The 24,837-nt window shown below is 38.3% G+C and overlaps 1 protein-coding gene across 4 annotated transcripts in view; it reads right to left on the reverse strand.

Annotated features, from left to right (window-relative positions):
• Positions 1-283: 283 nt before the first annotated feature.
• Positions 284-24,837, reverse strand: part of LOC145985206 (transforming protein p54/c-ets-1-like) — a 266,876-nt gene continuing 242,322 nt past the window's right edge. For 2 of the 4 annotated variants that reach the window (XM_083118944.1, XM_083118948.1), the window contains 5 exons: positions 21,798-21,923; positions 16,196-16,450; positions 6,497-6,760; positions 3,287-3,584; positions 284-2,619 (listed from right to left, as the gene is read on the reverse strand). In XM_083118944.1, the coding sequence (XP_082975070.1) occupies positions 2,541-2,619; positions 3,287-3,584; positions 6,497-6,760; positions 16,196-16,450; positions 21,798-21,923 (1,022 nt within the window). In that variant the 3' untranslated portion in view covers positions 284-2,540. The remainder of the gene's footprint in view (positions 2,620-3,286; positions 3,585-6,496; positions 6,761-16,195; positions 16,451-21,797; positions 21,924-24,837) is intronic. The other 2 variants (XM_083118945.1, XM_083118947.1) reach the window with 2 other exon arrangements.

Genomic DNA, 24,837 nt, shown 5'->3' on the forward strand with positions numbered 1-24,837 from the left:
AAGTGTACTCTCATCAATTTTATGTAATCATCATATCATACTCATCATTGTGATTAGCCAAAAATGGCAGAAAAAAGTTTTAAAATAAGAAAAATATGAATATAGATTGCAATTCACATAAAATATTCTGAATGATGGAGGAGGAAATCTAAACAGACCTAGTTTCTCAGAATTTGGAATTAGGGTTGTTGCTGTGGCTAGTCCAGCATGAAGTCAAAATGTAGTAAAAGGTAAAAGAACGTTTGCGTCAGGTCTAATAAATAAAAATATATACATATATATATATATTGAGCTGTAGAATTTAGCTTTATTTGGTTCTCAATTCTGTAAGTACAGAGTTCAATTTAAACATCTCTTTCTCCCCTATTTCATGCCATGATCAGTGTCATATTACATTTTTTTTACCTCCCAAAATAGTACAACTTTAAAACACTATTCATAATCATTTAACAAATCACTCTTCAACATCTCAGCTTGCCTTTGGTGTCAATATAAGACGTGGAAGATGTTGCCAAACTTCCACTCACAAAATACTACCTGAAATTAAATGTTCTTATTTTTTATTACAAGTTTTTCCTTTAAAAAAAAACACTTACTAAATACTGACTTAGTTCTTTTGAGTGTGCTTGAAAGGTATACTCAACAATGCATGCTTTATTTCTCATACGCTCCATACAATAAACAACCACTGTTCACTGTCAGCATTCTCGACAATATAAAGTTGGTACAAACCTTTTAAATTTTAGCACACAACATTTTGGTAAAGCATTTTACATCGAACACATTAAAAAAAATCTTCACAACAAGCCACTGTGGGGCAATTGTAAATATTTTATATTTGTTTTCTTTTTAAATGACTCAGTATTTTAACCAGAATAGTATTTTCTTTCAGATCTTTAACACAAATCACCATAGATATCTAAATAACATGTCTTAACTGTATTTACACAGAAAAAAAGTGGTCCTAGAGATATCACTTGAAAATTTACACAATTCATAACATCTCATCGAGCAATCATCTTCACCTACTCATCATTCTAACACAGTCTATTACATTTCTCTTCTTTTAATTAACAGTACTTTTTAGCTATCACTGACCATCAAATCCCTGGAATCGTGACCATTCCTTTAAAATTGTGCAAGAAAATATTTTGTGCATCTTATCTATATTTAAATTAGACTAAATAAAAAAAAAAAGAAAGAGCTGATTGTCTGTTGTGGAGGGACTTCGGAAGAGTTCTCAATTTCATCTCTTCTCTGCTAAACACATAGGCACTCTTGTGTTCTTTTTGAGCATAAGATCAAATTACGAAATGGGGTTTCCAAAGACAAATATGAAAGTATGTCCCTGTATATGATTGTGGGTGACAAAGAGAATGATGTCATGCTTCAATAAAAATGTAATGAAGTGTACGTAATATATAAATACCCCATGATGATGAATTTATGCTCAGCTTTAGTGATATTCACAAAGAGTTGCTTTCATTAAAACAACTGTAAAATTTAGAAAAACTTCCTCCAAAATAATGTATACATATCTTTTGGGTAGCCGTTATACATGTACAAATATTCCATTAGGTAATATAGACAATTAGCTGTTTTTCAAAACATCTGACTTAGAAAAATGTTTTACAACATTTAGAGAAATGTGTTTTACCAAAATAGAGAGTGTGTACTGTCATCAATAGTGGAAAATGGGGGAAAATGCAAGGGCAGTTATACAACAATAATGCCATTACACTCCAATGTACATTCATTACAGATAACTTACAGATTAACTCTACAGCAGAAATTATACTGCATGCTTATAAAACATCAAAAAAGACTGTTAGGTATTCCACAGTTTCTCAGATGAAACTTTTTCCTCAAATATTTACAAGGCACTTGCATATAAATATTGTAGCTCTATTTTATAATCCAGTGATATCACTTTAAATTACCTGCACATATAGCTTTAGAAAAAAAAATGTGGCTGCTGGTCTTGTTTTTTATAAAGTTGTGGAAAAATACACGAGATCTCTACAAAGAAACATCTAAGACAACATCCGCTCCCAAACACAACAGCAAAAATATGCTAGGAGAAAGTAACAAACTCTCGAAGTTTAAAAACAGAGAGCACCACCGTTTGAGGTCAATGAAAAGAATGTCCACCTGGGTTTCTTGCACTCCTCTCTGCACAACATGCATCCACAGTCCTTATTATCACATCCCACCATCTTAGAGTAAACCAACAAAATATCTGTCTCCCAGGCAATACACAGTGTATATGTATCCACTACATACATATATACACCACCACATTTCCTCCACTCTGTAGATACGAGAAGGCTTATCTCTTAAAACGAGATAATGCCTCATTTTTGTTTGGGTAGTACTTCTTACAAATCAAAAATCACTATTACTGTATATGTACACATTATTGAAAATATTTATAGCATATCTGCTTCCGGTTTCTTCCGAACGATCGGGACTAATTTAGTTGAATTAAAGGGAAAAATATGACTTAGTTCACTGGATGATTCCAGCTAGGTTCAGCTCATTCAATCATCCTCTTTCTTGTCTGGTTTTAGGTCCACCATTGCATGTAGTTCCTCTGGAGTGTACCTAGAAGATGAAGATCTACAGTCATTAGATAGAAAAGTTGAACATCTCAACATTAAATCTCATTTATGTTGCAACTATCCATAAGTATACAAAGTTATTTTGTAGTTTATACAACTAAGCTTTTAACATTAACATAATTGCTAAACAATATGTATTGTCCTATCGGTTGTGTTGTACTCTAAACGTAATCACTGTGAAATGAATTTGGTGGGTACAAGTATTCTACAATGAATGAAGAACTAGAAAGATTTTTAAACTTAATTTAAATTCTTTACATAAACCTTTGTGGAAACTGACCAATTCAGATTACACAGGTTTGTCAAATTACAACAAATTTGTTAAATGAAGTGAAGTAATATAAAAAACAGGAAGTATATTGGTAATAATTCATTCAGAACTATCAGAATATTAACATAAAAGAAAAACGAAAAGCATACGAACACTGAGGTGGATGGATTATGAGATACTGTTCAAGATTAGAAACTGGCTTTGGAAACTTGAGGCTGGGTGGGACCAGGGAGAAAGGAGTGCATATGGTATACTATGATTGCTTGTAACAACTTGGTTAAAACTTAAACATAAAAAGAGAAGATAAGCTGAAGACACACACTATCCAACCAAAAGTTGGAATAAAACAGAAAAAGAATTATCAAGCAGAGCACCAAGTAGCAACTTAACTTACCCCAAAAGGCTCTGAAGATCACACACGAAGCGATAAACATATCTCTTGCCAGCAGTCTTGTGGATTATATTTTTGTCATAGTAGTATCGAAGCCCACGGCTCAACTTTTCGTAGTTCATTTTAGGCTTGTTCTTCCGAATCCCCCACCGCCGTGCCACCTCATCAGGGTCTGTGAGTTTGAACTCCCACCCGTCGCCTGTCCACGAGATGAAGCCCTGGCAAGACTTGTCTGTGAGGAGTTCCAGCAGAAACTGCCACAATTGGATTGGTCCTGAGCCTGTAAAACAAGGTCCACCACCTACGATTGGTCAGCATGAAGTTCTAAACTCCTTAAAACTAGCATAGTTTATGCATAGATATACATAGTGTAACTCATGCTACATGATGATTACTAAATCTTATTTTTTTCCTATTTATCCATGTATCAAAGGTTTATGTTCAACCTCTATATGTATCCCTGGTCTTTAAAGCTGGCATTAGCCAAGTGTTGTGAAGTTCTGTGCCACCTGTACACAAGTATATATCACAAGCTTTTCTGCACCTACGAAACCAGAAATTGATTGATTGATTTGGTTTATTTTACTTCGCAGAACCACATTTGGCTAATCGTGAAGGTGAGGATGAGTGATGATATTATGAAAATGATGAAGGGACACTCGCAAAGAACACCCATGCCCAGGCTGGAATTCGAACCTGGGACTCCTGGTGTCGTAGCGTGCTGTGCCAACCACTCTGCCATGGAGGTCGGCACGAAACCAGAAATTGAGATGCACATGACTGTACATGCAATGAAAATCAAGGACACATTTATATTACTTTGCGATGCTGTATGATTTAACTATTTTTTCTTGTATTTATATATTGCTTGCACTGTAGGACTGCTGTAGTTTATGGTTGTTACAAACATTTAAACAGCCGTAAACTAGAACAATTCTTAACCAGTGGTAAAACACTTACCCTTGTAGACCTCCCAATGGAAAAAATCCAAAATAACCTACATGCAAACAGGATATATATAGTTATGATATTTTATCAGCTGTTTGATGTAATGATAGAAAGAGGACAGTGTTATCTGTAGGTGTTAAAAAATCGAGCATAGTTATTATCTTTTTGTTCCTGATTGTGCACATCTCTTCCCTACTACAATATTTTTACCAAATTACAAGCATTTTGTGTTTTTCCCCCCAAAAGTATTTTGGTCTAAGAAAGGTATTCTGATTTCTTGGTTTCTATTGTTCCATTAACTGGGTGCCTGTGTCCTATGCGTTGTGTCCCACCATATTTCATGCATGTTTTCAATTTTGTAGTCAGCTGCTTGATTTGATGCATTCTAATGGACCTTTTAGAATATCAAACCACAAGTTAAGAAAATGAAGAAGCTGGGAGGCTAAAGAGCTAATGGTGGAGAAGTGGCAACCAACCAACCAGCCAGCCTTAAACTTGGGCCTTAAAACCAGAATATCACAGTAAAAACTGAAGTATTTGTTTATTTGTAATTTGAAAAATGTCTGTAATGCAATTGGAACCCATCCTATCATACTGAATTTAAACACAAAGAAACAACTAAATTGAAACCATACCGCAACTTTGTCCACTTTTGTTAAGACCTGCAGAAAGACATACATTATCACCACACTGCCTTACATGCTTTGTCTGTATATAAATATCATACCACCACACATATAGAATTAACATTCCTTTTTTAAAATAATAATTTGTGAATATAAGAGAATGGTCAATTCAAATATCATGAGTATCAAAAATGGTTTACCATGTACTGAGATACTAATTATATGTTCAATGCTGATGAAACTAAATTAAATTCATGGTGCAAGGGGCATTTAAAGGGCATTTCTGTCAAATAACTTTTTTTGTCAAGTGAAGTGTGGTCAGGTTATCAAGTCCCATCCTAGACAAAACGCTGCTACTATTTCTTTTCTCAATTTGTTCCTCAATTGTTTTCGACACTGAGATTATAGAATAGAATAGAGAAGTATTTTTATTTACTTCAGAGCAAGGTTCAGCCTTAGGCTGCTCTACCACATAACTCTAGAAATTAAAATTTACAATATATATATTTATAACATTAAAATCAAATATATAACATGAATGAATTTAACATAAATAGGAAATAATAAAATTTTAAGAGAGAATACAATGAAAGACACATTAACTATCACAGGGAAAACAGGCCTGCTTGCACTAAAAGTGCGATATCTTACTATTTGGCAATGTGAAAAGGGGAAACAAAGGGGAAGCAGGTAGGTTTCGAAAATTACTTAGTATTGCAAATTTTATTTCACAGACTCCCAATGCAAAGTTTTGTTACAATGTTTTGTCACCATAGGTTCAAATCCTAAATAACATCTCAGCCCATTCACATGTCATCCCATGACAGCCAAAATGGTGCCTCATTACTTTTTAAATTGTTTACAACACAGCTGTTATTTCTTCCTAGCCATATAAGTGGATGCAGGATCTGAGCTAAATAATAATAATAATAAAAAAAATCGCTAATGATTACAGTTCCTGTAAATTTTGTAAATATTCATAAGAGCATGATGAATAATAAACAGTTCATTTATATATTACTTGTTATTTCATATTACAATAAGGAGGAAGTGCTGATGTTACCATGCAATCTCTTAAAACCAAAAACTATGAAAATTTTGTATCTTTTCAAGTCTAGTGTATCTGTGATGAGGCACTCTTTATATTTAATTTATAAAATTGGTTTTATTTAAAATATTTCTCTTTCTTTTTTATTATAACACTGAAACAATCTTACATTTATCATCATGCCATTTTATATAAAGAAATGATCTACATACAAACTATTTTTTGATCATCATTGAAGTATTTAAATTATTTTTTTCGTGTAGTAGTTTGCTAACAGTAAGATTTCAGTAATCTGATAGTTTTAAGTGTGTCAGAACAAATGGCGTTTTGAATTTCCACATAACTACCTATCTAAAGCTCTAAAATTGCATTATAAATATTTTCTCTACTTATTTTGCAATTGGGCTTGTATGAAACTTCCCCTCTGCACTCTTCCCTCTCTTACCAGTACTTGTACTGACGGAGTGGTTGTACACTGATACTTCAGTGTCAGTCAAATCTTTGAGTTACCTCGATTGCAGAATATGACTAATGTTGTGCAATTTATCGAGATAAATCACACCTTAACACGCAGAAAAAAACGCAACATACCTGAGTAGGTTCCCAACATGGAAGGTGGGATCACTGGTTTTGTATCACCATTCGGAGTGGGTGGATGGCCTGGATGGGTGAGTGCTTCCCTCGCAGCATGCAGGAAAGCAGGGTGTCCACCACCCATCCCTGCTGTGCTGAGCTCTGAGGATGACCAGTGGTCTGGAGCATGCACACTGTTCGGAACTGTCTGATAAGGAGACGAGTCGTAATGGGGACTGCTGCCGTAGGCATCACTGTAAGGCTCGTGGTGAGTATACCGACCTGAAAGAAATCATTGCATAACATGCATAAACGATCAACTTTTCAAACATAAACTTGAGTAGGGGACTGAAAATATGTACAAACTAATTTTAGCATTTAAAAATTTACAACAGAACTTAACGGAAAACTCATCTGTCTATTGTAACTTTATCCAGCCTCCAGAGGAAGCCACAGGATGAGGCTTGGGGAAGAAAACTTACATGCCACAAAACTTTGTCTGTGTGAAAAATATTGGCATGTGGTGAGAGTTATGCTGAAAGTAGAACTCTCAAATATGCAGGCACATGCTTATAATTTATTTCAAATTTTTATTTTCGCTTCTCATTATTTCAAAATGGAGGACACCACTGGTAACAGAATAATATATTTTTCATGTTAATAATATACATTTCATAATGTTTATGGCAACTGTACATAATCACAAGGGTGGCCCATTGACCTCTCCTCCCTCGGTCCCTTTTCTACAACCAGATGGGGAATACTATCTTTAATTTTAGCCAATAAAAAAATATTATGAATTCAAGGAAGGGGAAAATAATTTTTATGTTGCCTATTATAGTCGGTGAAAATTCGTTGTCAGTTTCAGATGTCAAGATGGCTCTTGCCAGATTAATTTGCTCCCATCATGTTACATCATCACTCATCCTCGCGATTAGCCAAAAGTGGAAGAGAAGCAAAATAAAATACACCAAATCAATTGAATTCGAAAATTAATGAATTTTACTAAGTATTAAAAAAACATTTGAAGGGACAGATTAACTCCTGCATTTTGATACAAACTGCTCAGGGACGGCGACAGGGGTGGGCACGGGTGGGCAAGCACCCACCCAAAAAATCCTGTGCCCACCTGACTGCCCACCCAATCAAATTCACTAAGTACACATACTTGAGGATGTGTGAATGTTTCAATAAATAAGTGTATTCTGATTCTTAACTTTGTCATTATAAAACAAAAAGGATTACTAGAGAACTTGAAACAAAATAAACTGTCATCAATTGAATACTTCTATGATTAGAAGCAGCTAGTAGGCTTAGGAGGTGCAAAATTATGCAGGGTATGGTTCTACTAATAAATACTAATAAGAAGTAATCACAATAATCACTACAATACCGAGGTGTATAAATTTTGATGTAACAATTATGCAGGTTTGGAAAAGTTACAGAATTATTGAATTGATAATAGATCAGTTACATATCCATGCGATTTTTCTTGCGATTAACTTACGTAGAATTAAAAGAAGAAAGGTGTTGGTAGGAAAGCTTTGTTTTGAGGGCATCAGAGAACTAATCAATCAGGATGAGAATGGTTTAAACTTTAGAAGCATCAGATGTTCAGCCGAAAAGGTCAACAGAATCTGTAGATGAAGATGAAGTAGAGAGAAAAGGTGTCACAAAGTATACATTAGAAAATTTTGTTTGTTTGTTTTTAAATCTAGTTTTATGCTCAGATAGGTTAATTGGGACTAAACCTACAGTTTAAAGTGGAGTCCGAACCAGTGTGCATTGTGCTTCCACCAGGGGAGAAGGCAGTAGAACCTCTTCATTATAAGGTGACAAAGTTATGCCATTGGAAATATGGCGATTTTAAATTAAAATAGAGTATATGGAAGGGGGTCTACTGAAAGGTCTTGACGTGCAGATTCCGAATCTGCAATCGCTTTCACTCTAGCTCAATTAGGGGCAGAGCATCCCTTTGAATTTTTTGGGGGTTTTAATTTTCACTTTTTTTTTCTTTTTTTTTTTTCGAAAATTTAAAATTGTTCCTAATTGAGCTAGGAGGATGGTTGATAGCTCGTTGGACTCGGAATGAAGTCCTCTTTCCGATTCTACAATACAAAATGGGGGTTTCCATTTAAAATTTCACAGTTGCACCCCCGCCCCACCCCCAGGGGGCGGGGTTGGGGAATCAAGTGTGACATCATTGAATAGCTTTCTTTCATTTATTAAACACGTATTTTTTCGTTTTCCGATTCGATGTGTATTTCTCACGATATATGACCGTTCCGGGACTTTTGGACCACCCGGTATAAAATTGAGTATGTGCCTTGTATTTCTTGCACTTGAAAGACAAAATGTGATGCAATCGATTCACATTTAATTCACTACATTGACATGAATGAAAGAATGTGATTAGAACGTATGGCAGCACACACAAACACTTCCTTGAAATAATTGTGTCCATCGGAGACAAAGAAGTGGAACAAGATGCGAGAATAGATTAGAAAAGACACCAACACACGTGTGTGTGTGTGTGTGTATGTACCAGTTAAGAGAAACGTTTGAAAAATGGAACGAGAGTAAGTGAAAGGGAGAAAGAGGCAACAAGCTGAGAAAGATATAAGAAAGGATTAAAGAGTAAAAAAGAAAAGATGAAAAGTAAAGAGAGAAGAAGTGTAGGGAAATCGGGAGTGTAAGATAGGAGGGGATACATATGTGTCATACATAGGCTATATACGGCCTTACATTTATACCTGCCCACCCTAATCTATCAATATACAGCTTCTGCCCACCCGGTGAAAAATTTCTGGCGCCACCCCTGAAACTGCTCTTTATAAATATATATATGTATAGCGTGACGTCTTAGCCCCGATGTCCGACTGGAACCAAGAATAAAAAGACGCATTTCCTAACACATCGCCTTCGAAGCGCTTTTTCTTTTGTGTGCATTGCGCAAAAGCCTAACCAGGTAGCACAGCACGTAGGAACAATTAAAATTTGCCAAATGAAGCAGTGGCCCGCCTCTAAAAGATATGATACAGCTGTTTGGTGGAACAACCAATCCCAACCTGACGCCGCAATTGTCTTCTCCCACGCAAGCACGTAAGCTGGCTATTTAGTTAGCTCGAAACAAAGACGCAACACGTGACATCTGGGGTCACTGTGAGGCACTATCACGTTCCGCTGGCTCGCGACTGGGCTTTTGGGCTCAACATCAGGTTTCTCATCGATCTCCAAGCGATGCAACAAGTGATTCTGCCGGGGAATCACCAACTTGTTCACGTGCATGCACCGACATCAAAATGCACATAAACAACAACGAAGGCCTACCGAGGAAACACAATATAATACTCATGAACATGGTTCGGAAGTTTGAAAAGTGACCTTTTTTTTTGTAGATCGTTATCCTTCAGTTAGAAAAAACAACATTGTTTTTATTTTCACACTTCGACCATTTTGGAGTTACTGGCCATTTTTCAGTATTTTTGGAAGGGAAGGGGGAGAGGACAGGGAGTGTTATTTATTCGAGCAGCTACCAAGTCTATTTTCTATTTTGGGTATTTTACGTCAGTTTTCCACATGTCTACAATACGACGATACGATGGGGATAAACTGATTAAACAGATCGAGATAAACACACATTAATGCCTTTCCCAGGATCTGTATGTAGTTATAGTTCGATAACCTAACTATTACGCGGCGGAAGTCGACTAGACCCATTCGCTGAATTTATGGAAGATTTAGTGTTTCTTTCAGGCGTTGAGGGGACAAGAGAAGGTGGTTCCCCTAGGCTACCAATTGCCCAAACAATACATACTTTCAGAAATATTAGTGCATTATAGTTAAGTATGATGTTTGGACTCTTTTTTAACGTAAACACTTATGTATGTGCTTTGTGTGCGTGTGTGTGTCTGCGGATGTCAACTGGATTGCTTTTTCCTCATTGTTAGTGAAGAATATCGTAATTAATGGGTGCGTGGAAGAGAAGGCATTCATAGCCTTAACTTCGCCATGCAGGAAAACTCGTAAATATTTTTCGAACAAAGTTTGCTTCAGAATAATCGGACTTTATTTACAGTTTAAAAGTGAGATCCCTGTCGCGAGCATCTGCCCTGGCGGGAATAGAACTCCTGGTTACAAGGCAACGCTGCCGGTAAAGCGCTAGGGAACTTGCTGTCGCGGGTATTACAATAACTAGTCTTCGCAATGAAAAATGTAAAAAACAAAAGGGTCAATCCACAGTCTACTAGACTGCAGTCATCTTGAGTTCGGCAGAATCCAAAGGCCGAAGCATTGCGAATCCTTTGTTTGCTTTGTTCCTTAAGACGCGGCAAAGTTCGTGCATAAGTGACGTCTGGATGATGCTAACTGTGCCGTGAGTCACGACCGTCCTCAGCGAAGTGTGTCCGAATTAATTACTTCGTCTCCACCTGCGCAGACAGCAGCTTGCGGACCCCTCGCACATCTTAAATCACCCCCCAAACAAAAGCTAATGTGCGACGCCGGACTTGGATTCAAATGTAACAGGTTTATGTCGTGTTTTGTACATCTTTTCAAGCCTACAGCAAACGTTTCCTTAGATCAAGCACTGGCGTTAGGAAGATCTCCCGATCAGTCTTAAGTCCCTTCAAATTACGACCAGGCAATTCAATCATGACCGAAACTCCCTCCCATTGGTTTAGTAAAAAGAATGCTTTAATTGCGCAATAAAACAACCAATAACACAAAACTTCCGACAACCATTGCAATATTTAAAAAAACCGAAAATGTACTGAATCGTAGAGTAAATGACCTTCAGGTAATCCTATCAGATGTACTTTCTTCTAACTTGAGCACTAAACTAAACTCTGAGGCGCCCTTTGAGGGCCAAGAGCTGCCAAGCGCAGTTTTAATTGGGTGACGTGTGTTGCGTCGGGAACCCCTTCTAACTTGGGTCGATATGCTAATTTTGATGTTAAATTTACGTTACTAGCCTCTGACCTTCAAAATTTTAGAAAAATAGATGAGGTTTCTTCAAACTGATTAATGTGAAGTTCTTCCACCGAGCTGGCTAAAAATCAAACAATTCCCAAAAAAAGAAAATGTTTCTTCGTTGGACATGCTCGAAAGCGAAAGGGCGCCATTGAAAAGTTATATATACATATATATTTTTTAACCTAAGATCGGGTGTGACTGAGACCATATTCCTGTAACATTCCTGCACATGCACACCTATGCTGTTGCACTATCCTTCAGTTGTGTAGCAGAAAGAAAACAACTCCATGTTGTACATAAAGCTCCAAATTCCTAGTATTTACCATAAAAAAATAAAAAAAGAGTTGAAGAATCACTGTTGTCATCGCAGCATGTACCGGAATATTTCACCAGAAGTGCATGGGGAATAGGAGTGTACTTTGAAAAACAAACGCTGTTGTGCAATCTGGGATTCACGTCGAATAGGGAAATCCCTAAAGCCAATTTCCATTTACCTTTTGAATGCTCAACCATATTTTCATTGTTTGAAGTGCATTGAATTCTGTGGGATCGTGTTGGCTATTGTTGTTAGAATTATTGAGAAGCATTCGAGACGTCAAGTTTCTTCACTCGAATACATTAACTCTGTGACAGTGCCAACCACTGAAAACTTTTAAACCAGCAATTCAGGTTGCACATTCATTTCAAATCCTCAATAAAATCTTAGTTTTCACGAAGAAATATATTGTTATAAAATTAGAAGTGACGATGTAATAATGTTCAATACATAACAATCAACAGCTTTGACTTTTCAAAATTCTTCCACGCAACCAGGAAACATTTCTTACAGTAACGGCCATAATGAAGTTACATATTCACAAACGAACTCCTGACTCAAGTAAAACTAATTCTAAATATAATTGTTGAAGTCTGTATATACTCACTTCAGGCAGGTCGGGATTTATAAATGAGCTAAGCATATCGTGAAGCTCTTTATGTGTAATTTCAGTTACGAGTTTCAAGTTCAACTTGGTTAGTACATTTTATACACTTATATTTTTACATTTGAAATATTTTGTTTTCCAAACATTTCCCCCTTGTGAGGCCAGGGCTGCACTGCAACTTCCCCAAGCCACCCCCATAATTCTAGGCCGGACTCCAGTCAATGCTTATTAAAAATAAGATGATTTATTTTCCTGTATTATCATAGTTTATATTTTGAGGTAATAGGCGGATATCAGCAAGTAGTCAATTACGGTTTGCAAGGTAAGAACCAAGTTGAAGGTCATGCGAAAATTAAACGTAATTTCGTTGCATTACAGGGGATTTTATGAGCGTCGGTAGAGAAACACCAGATTTTCAAAATCAAGCTAAAAAAAAAAGGGGGGGGGGTCTGCACAATTTTAGAAAAAAATAATGCCTCCATTGACCCTCCCTGAGAAAACCCTGCGGATGATCTTGCATATTCATGTTCGTTATATGAACCTGTGTGTGTGTGAATTTACAGTAACCGCAAATTTGATGATTTTCAAGAGGTGAAAATTTTCGCTTTAATACCAGAACAACAAGTTACCTGTGGGGGGATTGATACACCACTATCTCTCACCACAGTGGATTTCTTTTTCTTAACATAAAAACTTGAAGAAGTATCGCCAGGGAAAGAAAACAACTAACAAACAATACTCCACCCTGCCGAGAAGGGAAAAGGAAGAAAGAGACCATCCCTTGCCACGTTGCTGTGGCGACCCACACTCACCCTAAGAATTCATCCAAGGGGTATCCTTGGTAACCAACTAATAACGAAGGTGGTCATCACCCCAATGACAATCGAAACGAAAACGAAAGGAGTTTCGTTACCTCGAAAACATTATCGCTTGGTGGGTTTCTGAAGGCTTCTCTGCCTCATTCTTGAGCTAATTTCACTTTCTGCCTTTCAAGACGACAAAAATAGCAAACTTGAAATAATTTGTGGGCTTCTCGAACAGGGTGCTGCCGTGCACCGGATATCGGATAATCAGGACAATTCGAATATCCGGATAATATCAACAACTGAGGACACGACGCTTTTATAATGTTTAGCCATGCTGATATAATTTATTTCGTATAAATAAGTTCAGTATCATTGTAAAACCATTCTAATCTGTGGGATCCGACGGAAAAAATTCACGCGTGTGCATCGCTACTTTGCACATAATGTAAAGCTATCCGCCAGAGCAATAAAACTTATACAGGGGAGCAGCAGCGTCAGACGTCTGGAAAGCGTCGCCGCATCTTCCGCAGTTTTGTATCGCTCCATAAAGGTCCGTGTAAAGCAGATTCGTCGCAGGGTCAACCAGAAAATCGCACCGTCGGATAGCCTTTCGTGCGCGCCGGGGTTAAGATCAACTGAAACCGTTGAGCCATAAAAGATTGGAACCACATTAGAGTACTTCAACACTTTTAATGAACACTAGCCCCCTCCCCCCTCCTCACCGCACTTGTACATCCAAGTTTCTGGATGTAATTGGGGCTGGAAATGCGATTGTTGGGAAGTAAACAGGTTTCTGTTGTTCCGCCTGTTGAAATTTCCTTCGGAGACTGAGAGGTTTCCCATGTTCCCGTAAAATATTCATTGCTCTTGAATGCAAAAGGTTACGGTCAAGTGGGATATTGTAGCCAGGTGTTTCGCCACAGCCCTTTGTCCTGGAGAGGGTGGTGCGGGAGGAATATTTTTTTTCTTCTTTGTCTGATCCGAGCAGCCTGTGGTGGGCTGGGAATTGTTGGGTTCAGAAACCAATTCTTGCTCTGCTGTTTTCAGGTACTCAAATGTTTATAATTTTTTGATTTGCAGTGTCGTGCAGCAGGTGCAATAATAATAAAAAATAATAATAAAAAAGGGGAGAGTTGAGAGGCTGGGCAGACGATTTCCGGGTGAGTCAGGGATTTTATACAGAGCATTTCCTGACATTCACTACGAGACTCGGCGGTAAGCTGCCCGGCTTCAGCGCTTGTCTTTCCCGGTGAACGGGTCAGCGACAGTCGCTAGAGTTTGCTATTAAAATTAGTTTTCATATTGTGTACTAACCTTGACTACAGAAGGTGTTGAAAATGATGTCCTCTGCTGCAACACATTCCTGGCATCTCCGAAGGAAATTGGCATTTACACGTGTAATTCTCCCGATTTTTGGTACCAAAATCTTTTTTAACTCACGGATGGTGTGCGGATGTCTTTGTATACTTTATTTCCCCATTTCTCTTTCCACTTTTATTCAGAACTGGCCCTGTTACTCTAAACTTTTTTACGAGGTTTAATATAAGCGACTGTCGTGGACCCATTCACCGGGAAAGACAAGCGCTGATGCAGGGCCGCTTGCCGCCGAGTCTCGTAGCGAATGTCAGGGAATGCTCTACATAACAGTTGGGCTGAAAAGTTCGTAGGCTGACTCATAGATGTCGTTACTAGAATTAAATTCATGTGATTTTTACTTAGTACTAACCTTCAAAAGATACGTGTATAAATTTCACAGCTGCCGGATAATTAGTTCGTGAGATATAGCATTGTGAGTGAAGCAGCTTTTGTTATTGTGAAAAAATGGATAAAAAAGAATTTCGTGTGTTAATAAAGCATTGCTTTTTGGCAAAAAAAAAAAATACTGTTGAAGCAAAGGCTTTGCTTGATAAACATTATTCGGACTCTGCACCAGGAAAATCAACCGTTGAGAAGTGGTTTGCTAAATTTAAACGAGGCGAAATGAGCATCGAAGACGATGCACGCAGGACGCCCCAAAGAGGCTGTTACCGACGAAAACATCAAAAAAGTCCACAAAATAATTTTAAATGATCGTAAAGTGAAGTTGATCGAGATAGCTGAGACTTTAAAAATATCAAAGGAACGTGTTGGACATATTGTGCATGAATATTTGAACATGCGAAAGCTGTGTGCAAAATGGGTGCCGCGCGTGCTCACAATCGACAATGCACCGTGTCACAAATCAATGAAAACGATGGCAAAATTATATGAATTAGACTACGAATTGCTTCCCCATCCACCATATTCTCCAGATCTGGCCCCCAGTGACTTTTTCCTGTTTGCAGACCTTAAAAGAATGCTCGCTGGAAAGAAATTTAGCACTGATGAAGAGGTAATCGCCGAAACTGAGGCCTATATTGAGGCTAAAGAGAAATCGTACTATAAAAATGGCATCGAAAAATTGTATGACCGCTATAATCGTTGTATCGCCCTCGAAGGCAACTATATTGAATAATAAAATCGAATTTTGTCAAAAAAATATTTTTTACTATGTTAGCCTACGAACTTTTCAGCCCAACTGTTATAATACAGGGTGTCGCCGTAGAACACCGATAATCTTTCAGAGCGTGTAGAGAACATCAAGACTACTAAAGCTTAACGCCCACGAGACGAGGAGAAACACGGCAACAGAACTTCTATTGAAATCAAATTGTGTAACGTCCACTACAGGAAAACACGCGGAACCGAAGCGGTAATTTCCGTGCCAGAAGTCTGCAGGTTGTCTTAAAGGTTATCGCCCAATGAAACGCCGGAAACGCGTCTGTAGGCGTTAAGCTTAACTTTTCTCAGTGACGTTTTGCTTTAAACTATAGATGCAGTCCCAATTTTCAAAAAATGGGGGGTGGGACTATGTTTTCATTCCCTCACATAAGTATCTTTCCTGAGTATTCACTGTTCTACTGCTCGCACTGCCATTGTAATTTACATCGTATATAAACATATTATTCACACACACACAAAATGCATATTCTTACCTCTGCTGTAGTTCTTGACGTAGTCTGTCTGGTACTTGGTGTCGATCAACGTTGACGAGTAAAACTCGGGGGAGCTCTCGAGGTAGGGGGATGGGTGCGGGTTCCCGTGGTACTCCTGGTCCTGTTCGTAGGGCTGTGGCACGTAGGCCGCCGGTTCCTCGTTCCCTGCGCCCCCCGCCGCCGGCGCCCCCGAACCACCAGGCCCCAACTCCCCCAGCTGTTGCATCGGCTCGCCCAACTGACTGTAGCCACCTGCTAAGTGAAAGAAAAAAGGAATTTTATTTCAAAATTGTCATCAGGTGTATTAACAAACTGGCAGGCAGCATTGTACGAAACATTTTGGACGTTGCTTTTTGAAAATATTTATATTTAATTATAAAGGACTATAAATATACAACCAACGGCAATAAGAATGGGATACATAGATTCTGAAATACTTGCTCTCCTGCAAGGCGTTATGTGTGTTGCATAATTCTACGGCGGTGGTAGAAGTTGCCATTGAGAAATTGTTATTAAAAATCCACTTATTGCCGTAGAGTTAGGCAACACACTTAACGCCTTGCAGGCAAGCGAGTATTTCAGGATCTAGGCGTTCCACTTTTATTGCCGGTGACTGTACATATTAGGTGTATATAAAAGCAACATCTATAATTGGTCAAATATTGATAATTAATATAAAACAATGCTTTTTAATACTTTACAATAATTCTTAGCAAAAATGACCACGATAGAATATTACTGATAAAAGCACTTAAATACAGTTGAGGTTACCACTCACTAACAACATAAACTCAAATAGCTAGCTACTGCTCGTCAAGTGGCTCCAATAGATACCAGTCAATGAAGAGATGAATAACTGCTAGTGTCAACTGTTTTGTGGATCACCCTATATATAAAACATTTAAATTTAGAATTTAAAATAAGGGGGAAAGGTTGTAAATTTCTATTTTAATACATTCTATACACTAGTACTGGCCTTTACATAGCATGTCGTACCATGATTTGATATATTTTTCGCAGTGTGTGTGTGTGTGTGTGTGGATTTGAAGGCTAAAATCAACGATTAATTTAAGTCAATAGCATAATTATATTTAGCTATCCATTTATAGCCACTTACAAGTTAAAGCATGCCCACTTTAAAGCAGGGTGGATTAAAATCATGATTTTGTTGACTTTTTTTTATTTAAATCGATTTATTTTCTTTTTTAAAAAAACATGCTTTTATAGAAAGGATTTTTTTCTAGTAAATGGCTCTGTAAAATATTTGAACAGTTTGATTAAAGCAAATAAAAAATATACGTAAACATACATATTTCTGTTTCTGATACTGTAACTATTATGGAAATGTTTGTTGAGTTTGTTAATGAAACTAATAATAATTTCAGTAACTTTTTTTCCAGTGAAACTAAAACATTCTGGATGTACTCTATAATTGTAACTTAAAATATTAACTTAAATATTTTTATAGTCCTTGTACCTGAATTTTAGAGACTTTTTAAATGATAGTTTAATCAGCTGCCATGATTATTTACAGTTTAATGATATTGACACTATTTATGGTTTAACATGGTTAGTATTCTGTATATTTTCTACACAAAATGTTTGCTATTTTTGCACATAAAATTATTGAATTTTAAATCAAGAGAAATCTTCTGTTTACATTTCCTTTCGCATGAGCTTCACACCATCAGTAGATATATTTTATTTCCTATCTTAGAACCTAATAATCACCATTAAATGATTACGAGAGTAATGTACTTTCACCAAATTATCTACAAAATCCTTATGTGCATTATTCTATATATTATTAATTTAGAGTGATTTAAATCAACCTGATTTAAATGAATCCACCCTGCTTTAAAGTAAATATGTTTCGCGCCGAACGTGACAAAGGTACGCGTGGGAAATTCCTCACTCCGGTAATTATAATTTCCTCATACCATAAAGGCAATAAAAAAATATTTTAATACGAGGCGTGAAGGCTGCAGCAACCCATCCGTGCCACTCGCCGTCGACCGAAAAAGATTTACTTTACATATCGATTGCAGAGAATAGATTAAAAACAAAAGTATATCTGAATAGAGAGTGGGACCGAATAACTAATGTAGTAATTCTAGAATATGCATATTTAAAATATATGTGTATGTTTATATACATACATACATACATAAATACAGGCCGATTAACGTAAATTTCTTTCTAAGCCAGACCGCGAAACTTAAGGCGAAAAAATCACAGGAAACATGCACATCGGAGCGTAATGGAAAACATTCCTCCGAGTTATGTAATGCGAAAGTTACTTTTACAGCTTCCTTCGGTGATGAGCATTAATGAAATTTGAACCTAATTCGCAATTGCATCACTATGTAGTGTGTTTACAGCATGTTACCTTGAGCCGATGACAGATACAAGTCGATTAGCAGCATTTTCACGTGCGACATGGAGGTGCTCGATATCGGGAGTGTGATATTCCGATATAGCATCGATCAGTTATTGCTACAATCACGATATACTTTCCACGTCGATAGCAAGTCTAAATCTAAAGCAAGATATTAATGTAATTCGTCAAGATGTTCTAAGAATGGAAGTTTTTCAGAATTTTAAAACGTCGAAAATCACATTCGAAAAAGTAAAACTGTATTAGCGTTTCCGAGGTATAACGTGAAGTTGTCACTGAGACTTTCTTTTGAATGTGAAGTTATAATGAATGGCAGGTTTTATTTGCAGGTCCATACTGATCAAACGTTACCTACCCACAGGTATATCCCCAAACCACCTCACAGTTCTACTTTGTGATTTATACACCTAACAATAGAATATTACATTCTTGAACTATATCATCTTCTAGACATATCGTGGCAGATATATTACAGACACCAGTTGTTTGCAATGCAGAGTTATCACCGAGACTATTTACTTCCACGTGAATGCGAAGCTATCATCGAAACTAATTTTCCCGTAATCTGAGAAAGAACAACTGAACATCTGAGCGTAAAACAACAGGCTAGCAATGCCTGCTTTGTGAGGTCGACCACCAGTGCGTACACACTCCGAGGCCACGGGTAACCTCTTTAAACTTATAAGTCAACTGCCTTGTTTCAGTATACAATAGCGTACAACACATAACACGTGTAAACCAAAGACGAAAGTTAACAGAACTCATATTGAATCGGGAAAAGCCTGTAAAAATATCCCGAGGAAAATTCGGAAAGTTAAAATGTAATAATTAACATAAGCTCTAGTTTCTTCAGTGCTCTATAAATGAATGACGACGTAAAGCGAAGAAATGAATTTTCCTATTTAAAGCAATACCCAGCAAGTACGTTATCTCTGCATATCGGTTGGTCCCGCATGTCAAGTTGCCTGAGCTTCTCTGACTGAGCCAGAACGACCCTGCAATCATCGTCGCAATACAGTAAAATACAAAAACTTCAAGTCAGTAAGTGTGAAACTGACTAAAGAAAATTAATAACACGTTCATGTTCACTGTTTATTTTGTGTATTTTTAATTTTACAGTGTATTTTTTGGTGTCTATGAATCCGCAAGCTACACCCCCGATATGAGCGTGGTAGGGCTTGGAGAGGTCATGTAAAGCTCGCCTTGGTCCCTAATTATCAACTGAGTTGGACATGCTCACTCTTGAACCACACTGATATGTTATCGACCAGTCATAGTGAGTGAGTGTGGCAGTCCTGCATGGAGCATAATGTGAATCCTGAGCGAACAGTTTCTTACTTGAAAAATTCTCCAACTTGCGCTTTTTTCCACTGACTGATGCAGTACTCAGAACCTACTTAACAAAAGAAGATCCGCCTTGATAAGAGTGACTCATAATCCGTAATTTTTCGTGCCCTCCCCCCTCGCCCTGGCTTGCGTGGGAGGGCTTCCAGGTGGCTGTCAGAACAATGCGTTGGAACATCAGGGACTCTTCTGCTCACAGAGGCGTTGCAAATGGCCTCTGACGAACAAAACACAGAACACGTTGCAAATCTCTATCGGAAAGCGGGATAAGTGGAAGTTGAGGAGTTGGCAAAGCCCGCATTCAATATCTTCTGTCGACAACAGGTAAATGAAGCTTTTCCAGAATAATTGTTTACTGCTCAAGCAGTTAACTACATGCTGGTTTCATCCGATATGTCCAACGAGTTGTACTAAGAGTAGCTGAAGAGCGTCCCGCCAATGGTTTTTGCTGGGGCAAACTGAAGCTCTATCCACCGTAAAGCGCAAACATAACGTTGTGGCGGAGAACACACTCTATATTTCTAATGTGTTATGGATCGAATTTGAAATATTATATTGGCGTAAATACCAGAGCTTCCCGCCTAATGGTCAAGCATAGCCTTAAAGTAGCCTTTATGTACAATTTAGACACACACATATATACAGTGGGGAACCAAAGGTAGTCTCTATGAACAAAAAAAGAAGGAAAAGTCCAGATATGTTTTAATATGGTAAAAAAAAATTAATGATTAGACACAAGAGGTGTCACACACCACCTTACGGCTTTGTGTTTGAAGTTCCGAGTTAAAAGTCCCGGAATGGGTCTGGTTGTTCTTGTGTCATTTCGTCAATTTCATCTAATCAGTAATCATTCTCGTCGTCACGATTAGCCAAAAGTCCGTAAAATAAGTCTGACTTCCCCTACAAGTTTTCCTGGCCACGCCTATGTGTGTAACTACGCGCTTGTGTTGGCCTCGCCCAGGAAAAGATAAGACTGATGGCATTTCAATGGGAATCGAAGTACACGGGTTCGGCGTTTGCCTGAATGATGTGACAGTTTTCCTCAGAATAGGTATAATTTTTATGGTAAGGTTCAATGCACGGGAAGAAATTTAATTTACATGTGAAATATTAATTTTCAATTAACCAATTACTGTAGTCCTCAGAACAAATAAAAATATGCCTGATCTCCGATAAGTATATCACGAACTCGTATATTTGAAGGATCCGTACATTATGTATCCCTTTCTCTGTCATATGAGTAACTATGAAATGATTGGCCACCACATCATTGCGAACGCCTATCCTTTACTGGCATTTACGTCAGTATTTATCTTATTGGTTTATGCTTACGAAATAATTACCATTCAAATCATCTATTATGCACCGCAACCAGCACACTGCTTAAATAAATACACAATGCTCGTTAATAATTCACCATGTTTCCTACTCTGTAGGAATCTCGTTCCTCCATGGGGAAAATACTGCTTGACGGACACTGAACATGTCCTACCCGTTAAAGGCTTTTTCCTTCCTTGCATTAATTTTCACTTTCAAGACCACGACATGTATTATACTAGAATGTATGTTGAGACTTATTTACTCGACAATATATCAGTTACTTTATAATCACTGAACATGAAGGAGTTCTCTATCGATATTTTTTGGCATGCAACAAATACCGAAACCCGATATTTAAAACTCGATACAGGGCAGCCCTAATTGGACTGACATATTTTGAAGTTTCGCAACATCCTATAGCATTGCCTACAGTCAGTTTTTCTTTCATCCCAGATATGCGGATATCGTATACATGAAAAAGTTGTGGTATAGTACAATTCCACCTGTAAACACCACGAACCTTTCCCTGTGAGCACTTACCTTCTTTGAGTTGATAGACAGGGCTCCTCAGATGGACGAACCCCGCCGCAGGCGACGGCGATCCATCTCTCCCACACTCGGCCTCCCTGCTCTGGTAGACGGAGCCCTTCAGGTGACTGTATCCACCTGCAAGAACGACAAAAGTCACTCAGGCACCTTGTAGCGATTCAGGATGCAACATAACCAGTTCAGCAAATAAAATGTTCTCTTTCACTCAAGTGCAAGACCTGCCGGCTTGCTGATATCAACTGAAACGGAGAAAAGATTGCGTCTCCCTTGTGTACACATGGTGGGCGGTGTTTTCCAAAAGCCTTCCATGTGATGTGCGAGCAAAGTATCACAGTTAAGGAAAAGGGGGAGAGGGGAAGTGAAGAGTAAAGACAAGAGGGGACCGATCACTTCCTTTAGCACCAAAAGTAATTCTCGCTAATTGTTTACAACTTTCCAAAGTGGATGTTCTTGTTTCCACAGAATTACAGCTCTTTCCGAAGTCACACCCAGATCCAAAGATCGCTTCGTCCACAAAGTACTCAAGAACACGGTTGACAGCTGTCACGATTGCACAGCGGGAGTCTTCGATATGCCATGTGATCCAATAACGAGGCTCCTTGCTCACAGAATGGCAGAAAAAGACACGCACACACACCGAAACATCAGAGGGGGAAACGTGGAAAGACGGCTCGCAACACGTGAGAACTCTTCCTCAGATCATCAACGCTCATCAACAACCAACGTCCACATCTCCAGGAACGCCGCAGTTACCATAACGACTCCTCTCTTCGTGGTCCCTTTCTCCTGACAACCGAGTGCGTACTTGTTCGGCTCTTTTTCCTGTCTCCGTGTGTGCGTAGTAGCTGCACGCTGGTCACAACAGCGACGGAAGTCACTCACTCCCGAGATCGCTTTGCATTTCGCTCCAGCAATCAACCCGTGGGAAACCCAGAACAATGCCGTGTACAGCCTTTTCCAGGCACGAGAACAATACCCACAGAGGGACCATTGGACGACCCCCGCACCCTACATACACGGACAACAAAGAACTCCTCGCTGACGTCACAAAGAAAAATTACCTCAGATTTTGGATGCTCCCCTTCCCCACGGTGAAGATGATGAGACTAGAGGAAACAAAACCGATGAATTACCTCTGAGAAACGTCAGACTCAACGTCACAATATCGCACAGTTAGTTCTTATAACCATGCGAATATTAAATTTTTCTACGGTATTTCCATACAGTCATCAACTACAGAGCCATCTGCTTCTCATTATTATCCACAATCTAATGGGAGTTACAGTTAGAACCTGCAGCATTACATTTCAAAGTTTTTCAAACTGTAGCCCAAAAGATGCCCTAAAGCTTTAGCGAGTTTCGTATCAGGACTTCCGAAAATGTATAAGACAGGTTTGAAAGTGCGAGCATAATTTGGAGCACCCGCATCATAGGAAACTTTACTTCTGGTCCGCCAACTTGGCATGTATTGACAGATTTCATTCAATTGCAATAAGACAGTCGAAGAGTTTCCTCTTAAAAATTTTAAAATAGTAGTAGAGAATGTGCCGCTTCTGAAATATTTTTTGACAGCGAAACTAACTTTTACAACACAGAAAATGTAATTATTTAAGCTCTTAGGTCTTTAAGTGTTTACACTTTGACACTCAATTATGCTTATCTGCCAGGTGTCTAGTGTCTGCAAGTGCTGCTTGCACACGTTTCACCATTACAGTTTCGGAGGGCATGTACTATGTAAGGTGTTGCATTACAGATCAAAAACAGAATTAAATGTAGTGTTCGAACTGAAGAAATGTAGAGTGTGTGTCAAGAATCCTTTATCTCAAACATAAGAGCAGCTTTATTTGTATTTCTTAGGTCTCAAACACATACTAATGCATAAAAGAAAGTTTCTCAAATTCACGTATATTATTATTATTATATACAAACGTATAATACACGTAACTTTTAGTTTCACTAGTAATACAGAAATCAAACATTGAATTACAAACCAACAACAATAGTCATAGGCTACCAATACTTTCAAGTATAAAATTGTTAATTTGGTTTATCTGTAGAAACGTGTTTTGCGAGCGGAGTGCACAAGGAAATTATACTACCGGGTGTCCCATAAGAATGGCACCATAGGAAAAGAACAAAACAAGTTCATGGTAGGAACCTATTATGTTACAACATAGTTCAAGAATGTGTTCAAAGTCCCCACCAGCAAAATAACTTTGATCCACTCCTCCTTAGTGACACCTGTATTAGAAAAATGGGTAATATGAACAATACCTATGGCTCCAGACTTATCGGATACCCGGTAGTTATCTTTGTAAATCATTCACATTCATTTAATGTAAAACTAAGAATAAAACCCGATAATCTAGACAAACATTAGTGTAAAAGTAACTTGAAATTATACTTCGAATTCTTCCTTAATAGCTAGTAACAGAAATATAACTGTAGATTTCCCAACTTCTCGCTCATTTTCTCTTTCCCGAAAATTCCCCTTTCCTGTAAAAGTTACGTGCTGGGAACATGAATGCGAGATGGTGAATCTTGAAGGAACTACTCCATCCATTTTAACGCTTACACCGGACACTGGTCGTGTCCAGCACGACGGACATGTCCGGCTGGATGTGGGGGGAGGGAGGGGAACCGACTACGAGGCCAATGCCTCTGATATCCACGCACCCGATTCTCGGAAAGAAAGGGATAAACTGCTCATAGTCAACAGGTGACAAGGCAGGGTGCCAACCCGCGTTTCGTAAAATAACGCGCGAGGCAGCTGCCATTGCGGCACCACCAGCTGGACGATCACAGCATCATTACACCAGCACTTGCATAAGCATGTGAAGTGCGGCGGACGGGACAGGTGCCGCTCGCCGCCCCAGCTGCTGCGATATGACCAATGGCGGAGCTCACCTCCGACCACGCGCCTTCGAGTTGGCCACGAGACCATACCAACTGGCACCGATGATGGAAATATATAGAAACGTGTACCTCAAGATACGAGTACTAAAATACAAAAAAACTAAGTTATCTTGCG

The sequence above is a fragment of the Lepisma saccharinum genome, chromosome 3, assembly GCF_977018435.1.
Source record: "Lepisma saccharinum chromosome 3, izLepSacc3.1, whole genome shotgun sequence".
Lineage (NCBI taxonomy): Eukaryota > Metazoa > Arthropoda > Insecta > Zygentoma > Lepismatidae > Lepisma > Lepisma saccharinum.